This window comes from Schistocerca gregaria, chromosome 3 (genome assembly GCF_023897955.1).
Source record: "Schistocerca gregaria isolate iqSchGreg1 chromosome 3, iqSchGreg1.2, whole genome shotgun sequence".
Classification (NCBI taxonomy): Eukaryota; Metazoa; Arthropoda; class Insecta; order Orthoptera; family Acrididae; genus Schistocerca; species Schistocerca gregaria.
Genome location: NC_064922.1, coordinates 937,000,048 through 937,017,828, shown reverse-complemented (window position 1 = coordinate 937,017,828; position 17,781 = coordinate 937,000,048). Strand labels below are relative to the sequence as shown.

The window sequence follows — 17,781 nt, the reverse complement described above, 5'->3', positions numbered from 1 at the left end:
CTCCCACTTATAAACCTGAAAAAACTTGTCTTGGCCTAAGTAAGCAGTGTTTAACATTCTCATACAATTGAAGGGCCCTTGTCAAAGATTTTCATACAAGAATGCTAAATTATAATTAAAAACAAAATAATTCAAAGTTTGTGCTGATTACATATATCACCGATCATCTAGAACAAACATTTATAATTATCCACAATAACATCAAATTTAGATCTAGTGACAAGCATACATTGATTTATATTTTGACTGCATATTTTGCAGTATAAATACCATAGTGGTATCTCATAGGTTATTCAGAATTATTTTCTTGTGAGAAGCCCAGAACTAAAGAATGAAACAAAAAAAATGGAGTTTTTGTCAATGTATTATTTAATTTCCTGCAAAACCTCTTTGCAAATTGTTTTACTAAATATATTTGTCTTTTTCTGTTTTCAGGACCTCACTCTTCATTATTCTCAGCTTCATATATGCCAAGCTGCTGATTGTTATTTGTATAGCCTACGTCATCTCGGAAGTTGTGACTCAAAACATACCTCTACATTATTATGAGGTATGCTAGCACTATTTATTTACTTTCAACAAATTTTTATTACAGTTTTGCCACTAGTGCATAGATATTTTGATTTACAATGTTATAGTATTATTGAATTGTCACAAGCACTTAGATTACATGTGTTAAATAGAATATTGCTACAGAAGCAAGAAAGCTCCATTTCAATTTAACGTAGCTGTAAAATAATTTGCAACAATCCTTCGAAACTGGCTGCTGCTGTCTGTTCAAAAGAATTTGAATCATAAGTGTGTATAACTGTTGTTGCTTCTATAAGAGCACTAGGAATAGCTTTCCAGTAATGATTAGATGGGTAGATCGCATAAATAATGAGGAGGTACTGAATAGGATTGGAGAGAAGAGGAGTTTGTGGCACAACTTGACTAGAAGAATGGATTGGTTGGTAGGACGTGTTCTGAGGCATCAAGAGATCACCAGTTTAGTACTGGAGGGCAGCGTGGAGGGTAAAAATCATAGAGGGAGACCAAGAGATGAATACACTAAGCAGATTCAGAAGGATGTAGGCTGCAGTAGGTACTGGGAGATGAAGAAGCTTGCACAGGTAAGAGTGGCATGGAGAGCTGCATCAAACCAGTCTCAGGACTGAAGACAACAACAACAACAACAACAACAACAATAATGGTGAATAGCTATTGCTGTTGTTTTGGCACATTTATTGTCATTCTTTCTTAGAACAGAGAGTCCAGTTGATTTCTGATCTTGGTTTTGTGCACACCAGTTTAGGAACTTGAACAGATTTTCTTTGAGTTGTAATGCAAGTGGTGTTGCTTTGTGGACAGGGGCAGTTTTCTGATAGTACCCAAAAGTTCCAGTTTCAAACTGTTGCCACAACTTGGGAAGTATGCTAGTCTTTCAATTATTTTCATTATCACTTACTTTCATTTTTATGTAAATCGAAATTAATGGTCTGAATTCACACACGGAAATCCACAGTTTTTCACACCATATTCTCTAGTTTTTACCTGTTATGATTACACATGCAAATAAATATCAGTCTTCAGCCTTAAGTGAGGTTATTGTATGGCCAGCTGAGTGCCATAACATGTGATTCACAGTCCATAAAACTTCCTTCAACTGTTGCATAAAGCACTGTAGGTAGTGCAGCATATTTTTGTGGTTTGCAACTTTTGGATAATAACTTGATAACAACTGCTATCAGTCCTTGGCGTACTGTTCTCTCTCTCTCTCTCTCTCTCTCTCTCTCTCTCTCTCTCTCTCTCTCTCTCTCTCTCTCTCTCTCTAACCTCCGTACTTCAGCTGCAATAAGCCCTCACGATAGCGGATAAGTTTATTTGAAGATAAATTTTATGATGCTATTAGTAAATGTCTTAGTCCTACCAAAGTGGTGACTCTTCTTAGTACTTACTGATGTTTGCTGTTCACAATAAGATGTCGTTTACGAAGTAAATGGGCACATATAACTCTGATAACATCTAGAATATGACTGAACTACACTCCTCCTTGTAAACCCACCATACCTTAATTTATGTATAAAATATGGAAATAGGATAATACATGTAAAGAGGAGTTACACCAAACTCAAACATAGGAAATTGTTCTTACCATGCACCTACATCCAGCCAGTATTATGCATAGTGCTATAGTGAACTATGATCAGTGATAGTACATAAAATGATGTGAGAGATTGTGTAGTTTTGTTTTTGTTTATTGTAGTTCACAAAATGAAGCTAATAAATAGCCCTATTTCAGTCTTTTGTAGTACAAACAACGGTTTTCACTTGGATTAGCCACATAACGCTACAGGTGTCATAAGAACTCATCTAATTTTCAGAAGTTTTGCCATTCAGAAATTCAACTCTGTAATGTAACAAAAATTCCTGCAAATTACTACAAATCACATCTTAGTCCTTGATATGTAAAATATATGCTAAAATCATTTCTGCCTGCTATTTATTGTTGCGGTGCACACTGGCAAACCATGTCTGTCGTTGGCAAGATCACATCACTGACTCCCCTTCACATTGGGTGAAACTGCAGTAAGTCCCAAACACACTTTCAATGATGCCCAAAAATATCTGCAGTTAGCTCAAACTGCAGTATTGTCCAGAAGTTTCTATTATGTTGCACCCCCTTGGGCCTGGGTGCAGGCACTGATTTGGTAGGGAAGGTGTCATAAAATCATTGTTTCCTCTCCTGAGGCAAGCTGCCCCACAGATATTGTGACAGCTCTTTGATCATAGTTACTGGCAATGCGATGGAGTTTATGTTCAAGCTGGTCCCATGCATGTTCTGTTGGGAACAGATATGGATATCTTCTGGGCCACAAGGTTACCTAAACATCTTGCAGACAGTTCATAGATATCACACTCTCTGTGAGTGGTAGCACATACTACACAGTTTTACCAACTGTCCAAGTTAAGATCCACAATGAGACCCCTTTTAAACTATTTTCTGGTACTATCAATGGTGTCTCACACGAACACTGCATGTCTTTCTCAGTGATCTAGCAACATCTGACACTGTTCACACCTTTTATATACCCTACCCGGTGTGGCAACAACACTAATGCACTTGTACTTGTGATGGAAAATTGCGGCTGTGAACTTTTATGTACCCACCAGTTGGGTGTAAATGTATGATGATTCATTGACATCTGACCATATTTTCTGGATGCTTCACTTTTTTTCCCCCAGGCAGTCTATATTCCACACATAGCTATATTGTGCTGGTACTGTGACCTGTCAGAGGTAGCTGGCTAAATGTATGCAACAGGTGGGATAACAGGGGGAGAGGTGAGGGTAAAATTGGACTAAGGGTTAGGGGAGAATGGGACAACAGAGAAAGAGGATAGATATATAGTACCAAGGAAAACTTATTCCAGTGTAGACTGTGACACCAACTGAGCTGTGTGTCATGTCAGATGAGTCCACCAAGCAAGAGCCAAGAGCAAGTTTGACCAGCTGTGCTGCTGAACTCAACACGGTCAACTTCAGTGGCTGCCAACAACATCTCCCCACCCCCATGTTTCTTTCACCACCCCCTATTCACACTAACGTATATGATCTGCATAAGTGCATAGTGGTCCTCTAACACTTTCCTCAGTCTTTCTGACTCCTGATCTCTGTCTCTGATAATATATACTCTTGACCTGCCTCTGTCCAGTGCCCCCACCTCATCTTCTGTACTTCCCACTGATCAGTTGTGGCTCATGCTTCCTGCTCCCCACTTTTTTCCGTTCATGCCTGGATTCTGTTCTGCTCTATTTGCAGCAGGGTGAATTTGCCCTAACATTATACGTGGCTATCCTCTTCTTTTACTGCCAGTCTCTGAAGCGTACCTACAGTTCATAGGCTTAAGTAATATGATAAAGTTCTTGTTTACATGCCTATCCTTTTCTCAACTCCACCTTATGAAAGGCTTTTTTTGACTCATATCTTTGTTAAAATTTACGTGACTAGTAAAACAAAGCCAGTACCCATGCAGGGGATCATGAGTTTAGTTTATGTATGTTCATTACTGGTATATACAGAACAATGTATTTATTTCTGGATACAAATTATTGATTTTAGTATCTGTTGTACTCTATTTTAGTTTGTCTTATTCAAAGGCCAAACAATGGAAAAATCCAGGATGGAATAATGATGATATTGTGAAAAGGGTACAGTTGCAGACAGGCATGGCACAAGACTGCTAAATAAGTTAGATTTCAGCCAAAAAGCCTTCTTCTGAATTAGAAAACACACACACATATTCACACGAATTCACCCATCATGCACATGACCACTGTCTCTGGTTGCCAAGGTCTGGCCTCAGCTAGGCTGACTAGAAGCAGATGTATAAAAAAGGAGACAAATAGCATCAAAATGGAGGTCAAAGCTAGAAAAAAGGAGGGGACAGAAACATTAATGAATTAATTAATAGATGTAACATACATTTCTGAATTTTTAATGGTACTCCTCTGAAGATCCAGTTTTCTGTAGAAGTGTAGGCTTGCTTAGCACATAATTTTAAAAAGGTACACAGAGAAACTTTCTTAAATTATACTGGACCATCAAAATACCTTTCACAGATTCGAGGTTCAATCTATTCCTATCATCAGTCCATTGTGTGGTAACCAGCAAAAATATTCATTCTGAATTTGCATTGTGCTCTGATATACTGAAAAAGTATTTGGCAAGTTATCACAATTCTGAATGACAATCAACAGACTTACTTTCAAAAAATACTTGGCCCATTTTTTTCTACAAAATTGACCACTAAATTCAGGATCACTACTGTTCTGTTTCAGAAATTGCTTAAAATTACAGAAATGGTCACAATGTTTTACATCTTCATTTTCAAAAGCTTTACATTTATCTTGTAAATACAAAAGGCTTTTTTCAATAACACTGTAATTAACATCTTTTTTAAGAGACATCCATTTGAAACAGGAAAAGTTATCAACAAAGCCACTGTTTTAAATATTTGTGGCACAATTGGTACAGCAACGTACACTTCTTCATAACGAATTTACCATCTTTATCAAAGAATTCTTCTGTTGCAATTTCCAGATTCTGTTTAAACTTTGGACAAATGAATTTTTCGTTTAATCACTTCTCAAGCACCTATTCGAGCGACCATTTCCCCTGTGTCGTTCGTCTCCTGCACCACACCCCATCCCCACGTCCTTCGAGCTTGAACATACCGAAAGCTGACTGGGGACTTTACTCCTCCCAGGCGACCTTTCCGGACCACGATTTTCTCAGTTGTGACAGTCAGGTCGAATACCTCACGGCTGTGCCATGTTTTATTGTCATGTACCCGTTTTAGTCAAATCTCGTGTTGTCCTGTCTCTGCCATCTACTTTAAAGGATATTTTAGCTGATGACGCTCGAGCAGCTGCTCGTGTTCTTTGTTTTTCATCAATGCTGCCGAACGTTCCATTCCTCGTACTACCTCTTCTTCACGTTGCGTTTCCGTCCCCTGGTGGAATGAGGCTTGTAGAGACGCTATCCGTGCTCGACGACGTGCTTTACGCACCTTTCTCCGCCATCCTACGTTGGCGAATTGTATTGGATACAAACGAGTCCGAGCACAATGCCTTAAAGTCATCAAAGACAGCAAAAAAGCCTGTTGGGCCTCTTTCACCAGCTCCTTCAACAGTTTTACTCCCTCTTCTGTCGTCTGGGGTGGCCTGCGCCGGCTGTCGTACATCAAGACCCACTCCTCGGTACCTGGCCTGACTTCAGGTAATGAGGTACTTGTTGATCCTGTGGATGTCTCCAACGCCTTCGGCCGCTTTTTCGCGGAGGTTTCAAGCTCCGCCCACTACCACCCTGCCTTCCTTCCCAGGAAAGAGGCAGAAGAGGCTCGGCGGACTTCCTTCCACTCGCTGAATCTGGAAAATTATAATGCCCCCTTTACTATACGGGAACTCGAACGTGCACTTGCACTGTCCCAGTCCTCTGCTCCGGGGCCAGATCCCATTCACGTTCAGATGCTGACACACCTTTCTCCGGCAGGCAAAAGCTTTCTTCTTTGTACCTACAATCGCGTCTGGACCGAAGGTCAAGTCCCCATGCATTGGCGTGACGCCGTCATTGTTCCTATACCCAAACCCGGGAAGGATAGACACCTTCCTTCTAGTTACCGCCCCATTTCTCTTACAAGCTGTGTCTGTAAGGTGATGGAGTGCATGGTTAACGCTCGATTATTTTGGATTCTTGAATCTCGACGGCTACTTACCAATGTTCAATGCGGCTTTCGTCGCCGCCGCTCTGTTATTGACCACCTTGTGACCTTGTCGACATTCATCATGACCAACTTTTTGCGAAAGCGCCAAATGGTAGCCGTGTTCTTCAATTTGGAGAAGGCTTATGATACCGTTGGAGGGGAGGTATCCTCTGCACTAGGCACAGGTGGGGTCTACGCGGTCGCCTGCCCCTTTTTATTGATTCCTCTTTAACAGATCGAAAGTTTAAGGTCCGTGTGGGTTCCGTATTGTCCAACGTCTTCCTCCAGAAGAACGGAGTGCCTCAGGGCTCCGTCTTGAGCGTAGCCCTCTTTGCCATAGCGATCAATCCGATTATGGATTGCATTCCACCTAATGTCTCAGGCTCTCTTTTTGTCGATGACGTCACGATCTACTGCAGTGCCCAGAGAACATGCCTCTTGGAGTGCTGCCTTCAGTGTTGTCTTGACAGCCTATACTCATGGAGTGTGGCTAATGGCTTCTGGTTCTCTGAAGAGAAGACAGTTTGCATCAACTTTTGGCGATATAAAGCGTTCCTTCCGCCATCCTTACATCTCGGTCCCGTTGTTCTCCCATTCGTGGAAACAACTAAGTTTCTAGGGCTGACACTGGACAGCAAACTTTGTTGGTCTCCGCACATCTCTTATTTGGCTGCCCGTTGTACACGTTCCCTTAATGTCCCCAGAGTTCTTAGTGGTTCATCTTGGGGAGCGGATTGCACTGTCCTGCTTTGCTTGTATCGGTCCATAGTCCGATCAAAGCTGGATTATGGGAGCCTCGTCTACTCGTCTGCTCGGCCATCCCTCTTATGCCGTCTCAACTCCATCCACAATCGGGAGTTACGTCTTGTAACCAGAGCATTCTACACTAGTCCCACCGAGAGTCTTTATGCTGAAGCTGCCGAATTACCATTGACCTACCTGCGCGGCATACTGCTTTGTCGGTATGCCTGCCGGCTGTTGTCAATGCCCGACCACCCCTCTTATCAGTCCTTCTTCGCCGATTCTGTCGACCGTCAGTATGGGTTGTACGTGTCTGCCCTGCTGCCCCCTGGAGTCCTCTTTCATCGCCTGCTTCGACAATTGGATTTTGCCCTCCCTACCACCTTCAGAGAGGGTGAGAGCCCGACACCACCTTGGCTCCAGGCTCCAGTTCATATTCATCTCGACCTCAGCTCGCTCCCAAAGGAGGGTACTCCGGCTGCAGTGTATTGCTCATGGTTTGTTGAACTTCTTGCGCGACTTGCCAGTCACACCCTTTTTTACACTGATGGCTCCAAAACTGACGATGCTGTCGGCTGTGCCTTTGTCGTTGGGGCCGTCACCTTTAAATACTGGCTCCTCGACCAGTGTTCCAGCTTTACGGCCGAGCTTTTTGCTCTCCATCAGGCCGTTCACTACGCCCGCCGCCACGGCCATTCATCGTATGTACTCTGCTCTGATTCACTCAGTGCTCTTCAGAGCCTTGGAGATCCATATCTGGTCCATCCCTTGGTGCAACGGATCCAGCAGTCCCTCCATTCTTTTGCTGATGATGGCTCTCCTGTCAGCTTTCTGTGGGTTCCCGGCCATGTAGGAGTGCCTGGGAATGAGGCTGCTGATGCTGCACCCAAGGCTGCAGTCCTCCTGCCTCGGCCAGCCTCCCATTGTGTCCCGTCATCTGACATTAGTGGGGTTGTTTGTAAGAGGCTTGTGTCATTGTGGTGGGATACTTGGTCATCACTTCAAGGAAACAAGCTAAGGGCCGTAAAACCGTTCCCAACTGCTTGGACAAACTCCTCCGACCATCTCGGCGACAAGAGGTCCTTCTGACCAGGTTGCGGATTGGGCATTGCCGGTTTGGCCACCGCTACCTGCTCTCCGGTGACCCAGCCCCGCAGTGCCCTTGTGGTCATGCACTGACAGTGCGCCATGTTTTATTGTCGTGTCCCCGTTTTAGTCAATCTCGTGTTGTCCTGTCTCTGCCATCTACTTTACAGGATATTTTAGCTGATGACGCTCGAGCAGCTGCTCATGTTCTTCGTTTTCTTACTTTCACTGGCTTGTCCAAAGACATCTAACTCTTTCACTTATTTGATCTGCATCTTTGCAAGAACTTTCTGGTGTTTCCTCCCCCCCCCCCCCCCCCTTGAGTTTTACTAGATTCTAAGTGCTCTTACAATTGTGACTGGGCGTTAATGACCTCAGTAGTTGATCGCCATTAACCCCCTCCCCCCTCAAAAACACTTCTCAAGCACCTGGCATACAGAATCTAAAATTTCAGTCACTTTGAGCACAGAATTGTCCTCCTTTTCTATCTGCAGAATATTTGAATTGAACGCAGAAGTCAATGAAAGAAAATGCTGTAAGTAGACTTCACTTTACTTCTTATTCTCAAAAAAACTGAAACAAAATGTTTGGTGGCTTGGTTTCAGACAGGAAGTAAGATTTCAGAGCAAGATACATTTCCAGTACCCTATCGATGACTGGGAAAAGAGGCAACCACGTATTTTTCTCATGCTGTTGCTTTCTAATAATGTAAATAGAAAAGTAATTACGAATTTTCTCAATGACAGATATTTTATAAAACTCACTCGGTTACAATAAACAGCAAATCAAACTCACACATAAGTACTGGGTTCATGACATGAAACCTATAATGCCAAGGCAATATGAATCCAGAACTGAAATTGTGGAAAGCAAATTTTAAATAATCGATATTTGCTATCATTTATGGATTGATCCATGATCAGTAGTGAAAAATCGATAAAACTGACAATCCTGCTGCCATCTGTAAATAAAGTATTTAAGGAAGGAACAACGGAACAGGAATAATTGCCAATATAATTTTATTAGGTCAGCTTTGCAAAACAAGAGGACAACGTAAAAATCTGCCCAGACTCCAGGCAAAGAGAGAAAAAGGAGGACATGTCTGGATTTATTCGGACGTCTGGACACACTAGCCTCGGCAGCCATAGACAGTGGTCATGTGTGTGAGGGCTGCATTTGTGGGCGGGTGGGTGGGTGGGTGGGTGAGTGCACATGTGTCTGTGCCTGTGCGTGTTTTCTAATTTAGAGGAAGGCATCCTGGCTGAAAGTTTACTTATTTAACAGTCTTTTCGCTGTGCCTGTCTGTGACTCAACATTTTTGCCGTATGCTGCAAAGCAATCTATCCTCTTCATAATATCATCCTTTATATAAAATACTTCAAAAATTCCTGATAATTTTTGTCTGGAAGTTATATTAATGAGAGATAATTAAAGAAGTTTGTCAACTCACATCTTTGTTATGTGTCATATAATTTTATTCTGCATGTATAATTAGTTATTTCACTCTGTTACAGGGTTTCTTCACATATCTGTATGGAATGAGCATACTGTTCTTGTTGTACGTTTTCTGCTTTCTACTACAAGAAAGCGCCTGCTGTGCACCAGAGGTCCAGGCACCTCCACCTCGGCCCCCTGTCAAAAAATCTGATGCAAAGAAGGCAGAAAAAGAGAAGAAAAAGAAAAAGAAAAAAGCTGCTGAAGCAAAGGAGAAAGGAAGTGCAGAAAGTGGTGGGGGAGGTGGAGGAGGCGGTGGTGGAGGAGGAGGAGGAGGAGGAGGAGGCGGCGGTGGTGGTGGTGGAGATGGAGGTGGGGGAACACCGGGAGGTGTTGGTGGCAATAATAAAGGCTCAATGTTTCAGGTACAGTAGTGATTATTAAACATAGTGTATGCTGCTTCCTAGGACTCATGTGCTTGTGCTGTTTATAAATGGATGCATGGATCTCGTGGCTGCATTCTCAATATTTGTATTAATTGAAAGAGTTGTTGCTACTGTAAACCAAGTTCCAGTGTTTATAGCACGCTCAGCATAAGCAATCACAATTGGTGTACATTTCACATATTTCTCAGTGATTTTAGCATTCTATTCAATCTTCTCAGTTTCATAGCTTGGCGCAATTTAATCCTTATAACGCACATAAAAATATATATTTAAATGAAATGAGAGAATGGACACAGTAAGAGATGTACTCATATTTAGGCATGCATTTGTCGATAATGTCATTTTACTATCTTGCACCTCAGTACCAATGTTATATTTTTGTCCACTGTGTGAAAATTCTGATGCTTTCAAGTTTCAGATACAAAATTCCTTACTAAAGATTCATTTGTATATAATTCCTGAGAGAGGTATATGAAAACACTCAGTGTTGCAGCAGATTATACAAATGAAGGAAAATAGTGTCAGAGTGAGAGAATTGTGTGAATTGTGATGCGTTTAACTACTTGCTTTTTTTCTGTAAATCCTGATGACTTCACTATGTCATAATAAATATGACTAAAATGTTGCAACATGTCACAGAGAAATCTAATGATTCCCCTCAACTTTTTTTTAATTTACTCTTTAAGAAGGAAATTTCATGATTGGAGGAGAAGTAATGTTTTGATATGTACATATTTATATGTGGTGTATACTCTTTTGGACATTTCCAAAAGAACAGATGCCATTTTCATTCGATATGTGTCCTGGAATTTTAAAGGACTTTTTCCTGTCCAACATTTATTGACACTGTAGCGGTAGGTCCCAGAACAAATGATAAACAGAGATCTCATCTGTAATCTAATACACATAAGAGATCACACTTCCTTTAATAACTTGACTCTGATGGAGACAACTCTGCGGCTAGATGTTTTATGCAGGTAACTCCCCACAGCAGTCTTTGCAGTGTTATAAATATCAGGTATAGCAATATTGTTTTAATTATCATCTCACAAAAATCAAGCTCCAACCATGAAACTTGGTGGTGGTGTCAGTCCTTCTTTGCGTATTCACCCTTCAATGTGACATTTTTCTGAACAATGGATGACTTGGAAGAGAATTTGGTTTCAGAAATATGCATTTGGGCTGTTTAAGAAACATTCTACTTCAGAAATCACTATTTTTCATTCTGGCAATACTCGCTGTACAAAGGTTTCTGAGAAAAGGGGAAGTAGTCATTGGGTGCCACTACAGGAGATTCTGGGTGGTGAGACAAAATTTGATTGCCCAAAGAAGCAACATGTTTGACTGTGTCCTCTGTGGAATGAGCTGGGGCAGTGTCATGAAGCAAAGTATCCCCTTCAGCAGCTTCCTGCAATACTTTGTCTTGGTGGTCTCACGTAACATTGGCAAGAGATTTTGGTAGTATGCTCCTCTGATGATTTGGCCATTACATGTACAGTATATTAGTATTGCACCACTGTAGTCTCAAAAATCACTTAGTATCACCTTGCCTGATTATTGTTGGAACTTCAGCTTTTTCAGTGATGATGAATCCACAAGTTTCCTCTACTTGCTTTGCTCCCTTGTCTCTGGATGATAGTGATACACCCAGCACTACTCCATGGTGATACAGTGGCTAAAGAAGTCATCTGGATTAGCCTGACAGAGATGTAACATTTTGGCTGTTGCCTCAGTTCTAATGCGTGAAAGTGTCTGAGCAATCACAAAGCCCAGTGGGGGCGGATGACTTTTGTCGTTGTGCAAAATGTTGAAAACTGACCCACACTGATTTTCAGTTTTTCCACTATTGCCTCAATTGTGAAATGCCTGTCTTCAAGGGCTGGGGGCTCCCCTTCTGTTGTAATTACTTGTGCCACACAGAGAGATGATCTGTCATTTCATTATAAGTCATTCAGATCACACAGGAAGTGTTCATTTCACATAACCATCTTCCCAGCATGTATTGTTGCAGTGTTGTTTTCCTTCAAGTGTAGAAATATAATTATGACACTATACTACACTTTACCGATAGTCTGCACAGTTTTGTTTTGGCTTTTTAGCAGTGGGCTACTATCTTGAGGCACGGGGTTTTCATTGTGTAGCAGAATGGCAAACATGTACCTGCAAACAAATAATGAATTAAAGTAGTTAAAGAAATCGGGACTTCAGCTGCCTACAGGCTCTGAAATAAATCAATGTTGAGGGTTGAAAATTTGTGCCGGACTGGGACTTGAACCCGGATACTACTCTTCTCTAGAACAGTTGCCTGAACTACATTGGCCATCAGGGCACACTTCCTGACTGACTCAAATTCTCAACGTGTCATGCACAAGTAGCACCCCGTCCATTATCCCCACTGCTTGTAGCAGTCATTGAGTCCCACAGGGAATTGGAATATATGGTGCATCCACATTGAAAGTACCCAGAGCTGCCCTTGATCAAATGTATACATAGATACATGGTGTCTGTTGTGCTGGGCATGTCGGCCAACAGTGTCGTGTGAAAGAACAGATACCAGTATGTTTTGTTGTTCCACTGTAGCCACTTGTTTTGGATAAATCAACTGCATTTTTTTATCGCAATAAAATTTTGTAGTGTCATTTTCATGGTGTGGAGAGATTTTCATTTCTAACCTCTGTAGCTAGAGTGCCTCTTGACAAGTTGAGGCCATCATATAACCTGCTTCGGTAGTTGATAAAGGTACTATGGCTTGTTCCTTTCTGCTGCAGAAAATAACAGCTCCTTGTGCTTTAAACAGAAAATCAGTGAGTGACTTCCTGTCCTCTTTGTCTCCTGTTTAGTCTGGATCACCATATTTTGCAACACTTTGGTTTTTTTTCCATAGAATATCTTTAGTCTCATTTTAGTGTCATGTGATTCTTTTAACTGCCTGCCATTGAGGCATGCCTGGATCATTGTTTAAGGGACTGAAAACTCCAATTGCATATGTGAGGTCAGGTCTGGTTCCCAGGTGTGCATACATCATAATGTGTACAACTTATACATACAGAATATTTCTCATTGCTTTTCTCTCTCCATCTGCCTTAGGTCTCATCTCTTGTGTAAGTACTTGCCTGTTGTCCAAAGGTATTGACACTGGATTGCAATCTTTCATGTTGCTTTTATTTAATATTTGTTGTATATATTGAGCCTCATCTGTTTATAGTAGCCCCTTTAGTGATATTTTGTTATTCTGATGACCAAGCAATTTGACTCCTTTCCTAGCTCTTTCAATTTAAATTTCTCTTTGAGTTTCTTTTTGAAGTTGTTCTTCTCTTGTGGGTTATTACTGAAAATTAAAATGTTGTCTATATAAATTGCAATAGTTAATGGTATTTCCATTACCCATCTGATAATCACTTTGATCAGCTGTACTTCCCATAAAATTCAAGTTTAAGAGTGATTCATTCAGCTTAATATTCCAGTCGTGATTGTCTTGTTTCAGTCCATAAATAGCCTTCTGAAGCGTTGTGAGACATTTGTCTGCAACAGTTCTTGTATGAAAATAAATCTCTGAGATTTTGACACAAATTTCCTCTTTCAAATCACCTTGTAGAAGTGCTTTAACAATGTCTATGTCCTCTATGTCTACATCATATTTAGTAGCTAAGCCACACACTACATGTCATTATTTATGTGGATAATTCATGAATCCATGTAACTGGTGACCCCATTAAGAGTTTCCCATACCTTTCGGTGAACGGCATAAGTATTGAGCAGCAGAGATACGCACAGAGTAATGTGCCATGACAGCTAGCTATTCCATCCTTTTGTAATGAAATTAGCAGGCTCCAGATTGAAGTGAAGGCTTTGGAGCTTGACATTCTGATAAATATGGACATGAAATCTGTCCAGGACAATGAAGACCATGTTAATTGGACAACACATATGCATTGCAACATGGTGGATACTCTCGGTGTGTCACAGAAGAGTGTTAAGCAAGATTGAAAGTATCTGCAGGCTCAGGGAAAACATCCTCTGTCACAGCTTAACAGTCAACTCAGCAGATCTGACAATTTTTTTTTTACATGTTTGGTAGCAATAACTTCTGGCTAAAGAGTGGATGACATTGGTGCTTTATGAGGAGGTATCACCCAACAGATAAATGCAGGCCACAGATAGTGTCTGTGTAACAGTAGAGTCAATCCAACAGTTACAGTGGTATTACCAGACCTGTCAAACGAAATCAACCATGGTCAGCTAATCTCAACTGAACTAAAACTCCAGACTTCTCAGTTATCACATTGTGTTACCCATCGAGCGTTTCACATCAGATCAGGGGCTTCAGAGCTACAGTGGAGGCAATGATAATGCAGTTGCACATGCAGCAGTGATGACAAGATGTCAGTAATCAAGACCGAGGTGAGTTCAAACCAGCAGCATTACCATGTGAAATGCAACACCAGCAGCAAGACTTGCTTGAAGTATGCTGGTACCAGAAACATTTCAGCCAAGATACCACAAAATGTATGTCACCATGCTCTTAAAGGGCCAAGGTGTCTACAGTCGCAGTGCGATGTCAACATGCCATCAGCAACAGCCACACCCTTCACACGTATTCAGTCATGCCGAAAGTACTGAAAGTATCAGACAAACATATCAGCAAAACTTTCCTGGCAGAAACTGACTCCATTATCAGTTTGCTGGCTATCAGCTACGCACTGCATAACAAACAGGATATTCAGCCACTATTTAAGGCAGTTAATAACTATTCAGTCAACCTACTTACAGACAAAAAGTGTTCACCTTCAATGTCAGCTTCTCCACTTTCATGATCACTGATATTTCAGAACTTGTATTAGACACTAACTCCCTAGCCTATTTTGCATTAGCAGTTGACTTACACAAAGCACAGTTGTTAAGCTTACAAGGGGAGGCCGCCAATTGTGAAATTCAGATTCGATTCATACTGCGCATAATAAAAGCTCATGGCCAGAGGTGTAATGTGGCAAAGCACCAAGATGCACTTCTCAGCCGTTGTTGAGTAAATCGACAGTTAAAAGAAACCGCTGCGGTGAAATACTCTCTACGATTAATAATTTTCTACAGCGTGGTGGCGCAGCGGTAAGCGCTCAGGTTCGTAATCCGAAGGTCGCCAGATTGAATCTCGCACCATGCAATTTTTTTTATTATTAGTTTTTTGTAATTCAAATTCGATGTTCTCGATAGTTTTGTAGACTGTCTGTTTCGAACGGCGACGGTATCAGCGGATGCAACAGCATGTTACGCCTACTAAGGGGGCCGACGCAACCCGCCGAACAGCTTACACAATCTTGGCAGCGTGCCAGCGGTGGACTTAGCGTACTGCGGACAGGAGCACCTAGAACACCCAGTGCTCCCATCTGGGGTAACGCGCCGCTGGCAGGCTGAAATATTCTAAGTCCGACTCAAGGGCACGTGATATCGGACTTCTATATAAGCGAGCGAGCGCCACGCAGCGGCTCATTCGCGCTGCTGCTGCTGCACAGGCAACTACATTGAACGCTGCCAAGATGCCGTACAGAAGATACCGTTGCCGTTCGAAACAGACAGTCTACAAAACTATCGAGAACATCGAATTTGCAACAACAGCTGGAGACAAGAAGAGTCGTATACCATTCAAGTCTGTTGCTTCTCAAGCCTTGCTGGACGGACCTTCTGTTTTCTGTGGTTGTCGTCTTAATTTTAGTTTAGATATTAATGATTCTTTTGGTCATGGTAACTGATGGTTCACTGTAGCTATTGTCCGTGGAGGTTCTGGAGTACCAAATGTACCCGGACTTGAAAGTTTCATTGACAGAGACATTATTGCTTTTCGCACCTACCATATGGCTGAACTTGCTAATAAAGACTTTGGTAAATCTGCTTATATGTCCACTTCTGCTTTGTCTTTGTATACACGTAATAGGAGGAAAATATCTGTAAATGAGTCTGTATTCATTTGGGTAAAAGGTAAAGGTGTGTATATATATATATATATTAAAAACAAAGATTCCAAGACTTACCAAGCGGGAAAGCGCCAAAGCGCCGGTAGACAGGCACAATAAATAAAACACACAAACACACACACAAAATTTCTAGCTTTCGCATCCAACGGTTACTTCTTCAGGAAAGAGGGAAGATGAGGGAAAGACGAAAGGATGTGGGTTTTAAGGGAGAGGGTAAGGAGTCATTCCAATCCCGGGAGCAGAAAGACTTACCTTAGGGGGAAAAAAGGATAGGTATATACCATCCATACATATACAGACACAAGCAGACATATTTAAAGGCAAAGAGTTTGGGCAGAGATGTCAGTCGAGGTGGAAGTGCAGAGGCACAGATGATGTGATGTTGAATGACAGGTGAGGTATGAGTGGCGGCAACTTGAAATTAGCGGATATTGAGTCCTGGTGGATAATGAGAAGAGAGGATATATTGAAGGGCAAGTTCCCATCTCTGGAGTTCGGATAGGTTGGTGTTGGTGGGAAGTATCCAGATAACCCAACCGGTGTAACACTGTGCCAAGATGTGCTGGTTGTGCACCTACCTTCCCTTACCTCTGGCTCCTACCCTTGTAACTGCCCCCGGTGTAAAACCTGTCCTATGCACCCTCCCACCACCACCACCTACTCCAGTCCTGTAACCCGGAAGGTGTACACGGTCAAAGGCAGAGCCATGTGTGAAAGCACCCACGTGATTTACCAACTGACCTGCCTACACTGTGACGCTTTCTATGTGGGAATGACCAGCAACAAACTGTCCATTCGCATGAATGAACACAGGCAGACAGTGTTTGTTGGTAATGGGGATCACCCTGTGGCTAAACATGCCTTGGTGCACGGCCAGCACATCTTGGCACAGTGTTACACCGTCCGGGTTATCTGGATACTTCCCACCAACACCAACCTATCCGAACTCCGGAGATGGGAACTTGCCCTTCAATATATCCTCTCTTCTCGTTATCCACCAGGCCTCAATCTCCGCTAATTTCAAAATGCTGCCACTCATACCTCACCTGTCATTCAACATCATCTTTGTCTCTGCACTTCCGCCTCGACTGACATCTCTGCCCAAACTCTTTGCCTTTAAATATGTCTGCTTGCGTCTGTGTGTGTGTGTGTGTGTGTGTGTGTGTGTGTGTGTGTACATTTGAATTACAAAAAACAAATACTTGGTTGCACGGCGCGAGATTCGATCCGGCGACCTTCGGAATTTCGAACCTGAGCGCTTACTGCTGCACCACGACGCTGTAGAAAATTATTAATCGTAGAGAGTATTTCACCGCAATGGTTTCTTTTAACCATCGATTTTCTCGACAACGGCTGAGAAGTGCATCTTGGTGCTTTGCCACAATACACCTCTGGCCATGAGCTTTTATTATGCGCAGTATAAATCGAATCTGAATTTCACAATTGGCGGCCTCCTTTTGTTAGTGGACAGCAGTACAGTGTCGGAGACCAAAGATCATCTGACATAAGGGGTACTACAGAGAATTGATAACACATTCCACTGGAAAGAACATTGCACAGCTGAAAAGCATAAGCCTTCAGATGACCCCACAAGAGAGTTAGCAAATGTGTCGCAAGAGTAAGTCCACCACAATGAAATCAAACACAACACAGTACATTACATCTGTACAATACCAGCACAGTCAGTCTCTCTGTGCACATCCAGAATTGCAACTGACAGAAGAAGACAGTCTTTGACAAAACATTAGGGTCAGTAGTTGTTTGCCAGACAGCTCATGGTCTTTGCCCCTCACTTAGTTTGCAAGAAAGATGGCTTGTGAAGGTCATGTTTGGATTATCAGACCTTAAATGTGAGAACAATCCT

The 17,781-nt window shown here is 42.1% G+C and overlaps 1 protein-coding gene across 7 annotated transcripts in view; it reads left to right on the top strand.

Annotated features, from left to right (window-relative positions):
* Positions 1-17,781, top strand: part of LOC126355837 (proton channel OtopLc-like) — a 642,361-nt gene that overhangs the window by 497,983 nt on the left and 126,597 nt on the right. For all 7 annotated transcript variants that reach the window (XM_050006292.1, XM_050006296.1, XM_050006294.1 and 4 more), the window contains 2 exons: positions 436-550; positions 9,586-9,930. In XM_050006292.1, the coding sequence (XP_049862249.1) occupies positions 436-550; positions 9,586-9,930 (460 nt within the window). The remainder of the gene's footprint in view (positions 1-435; positions 551-9,585; positions 9,931-17,781) is intronic.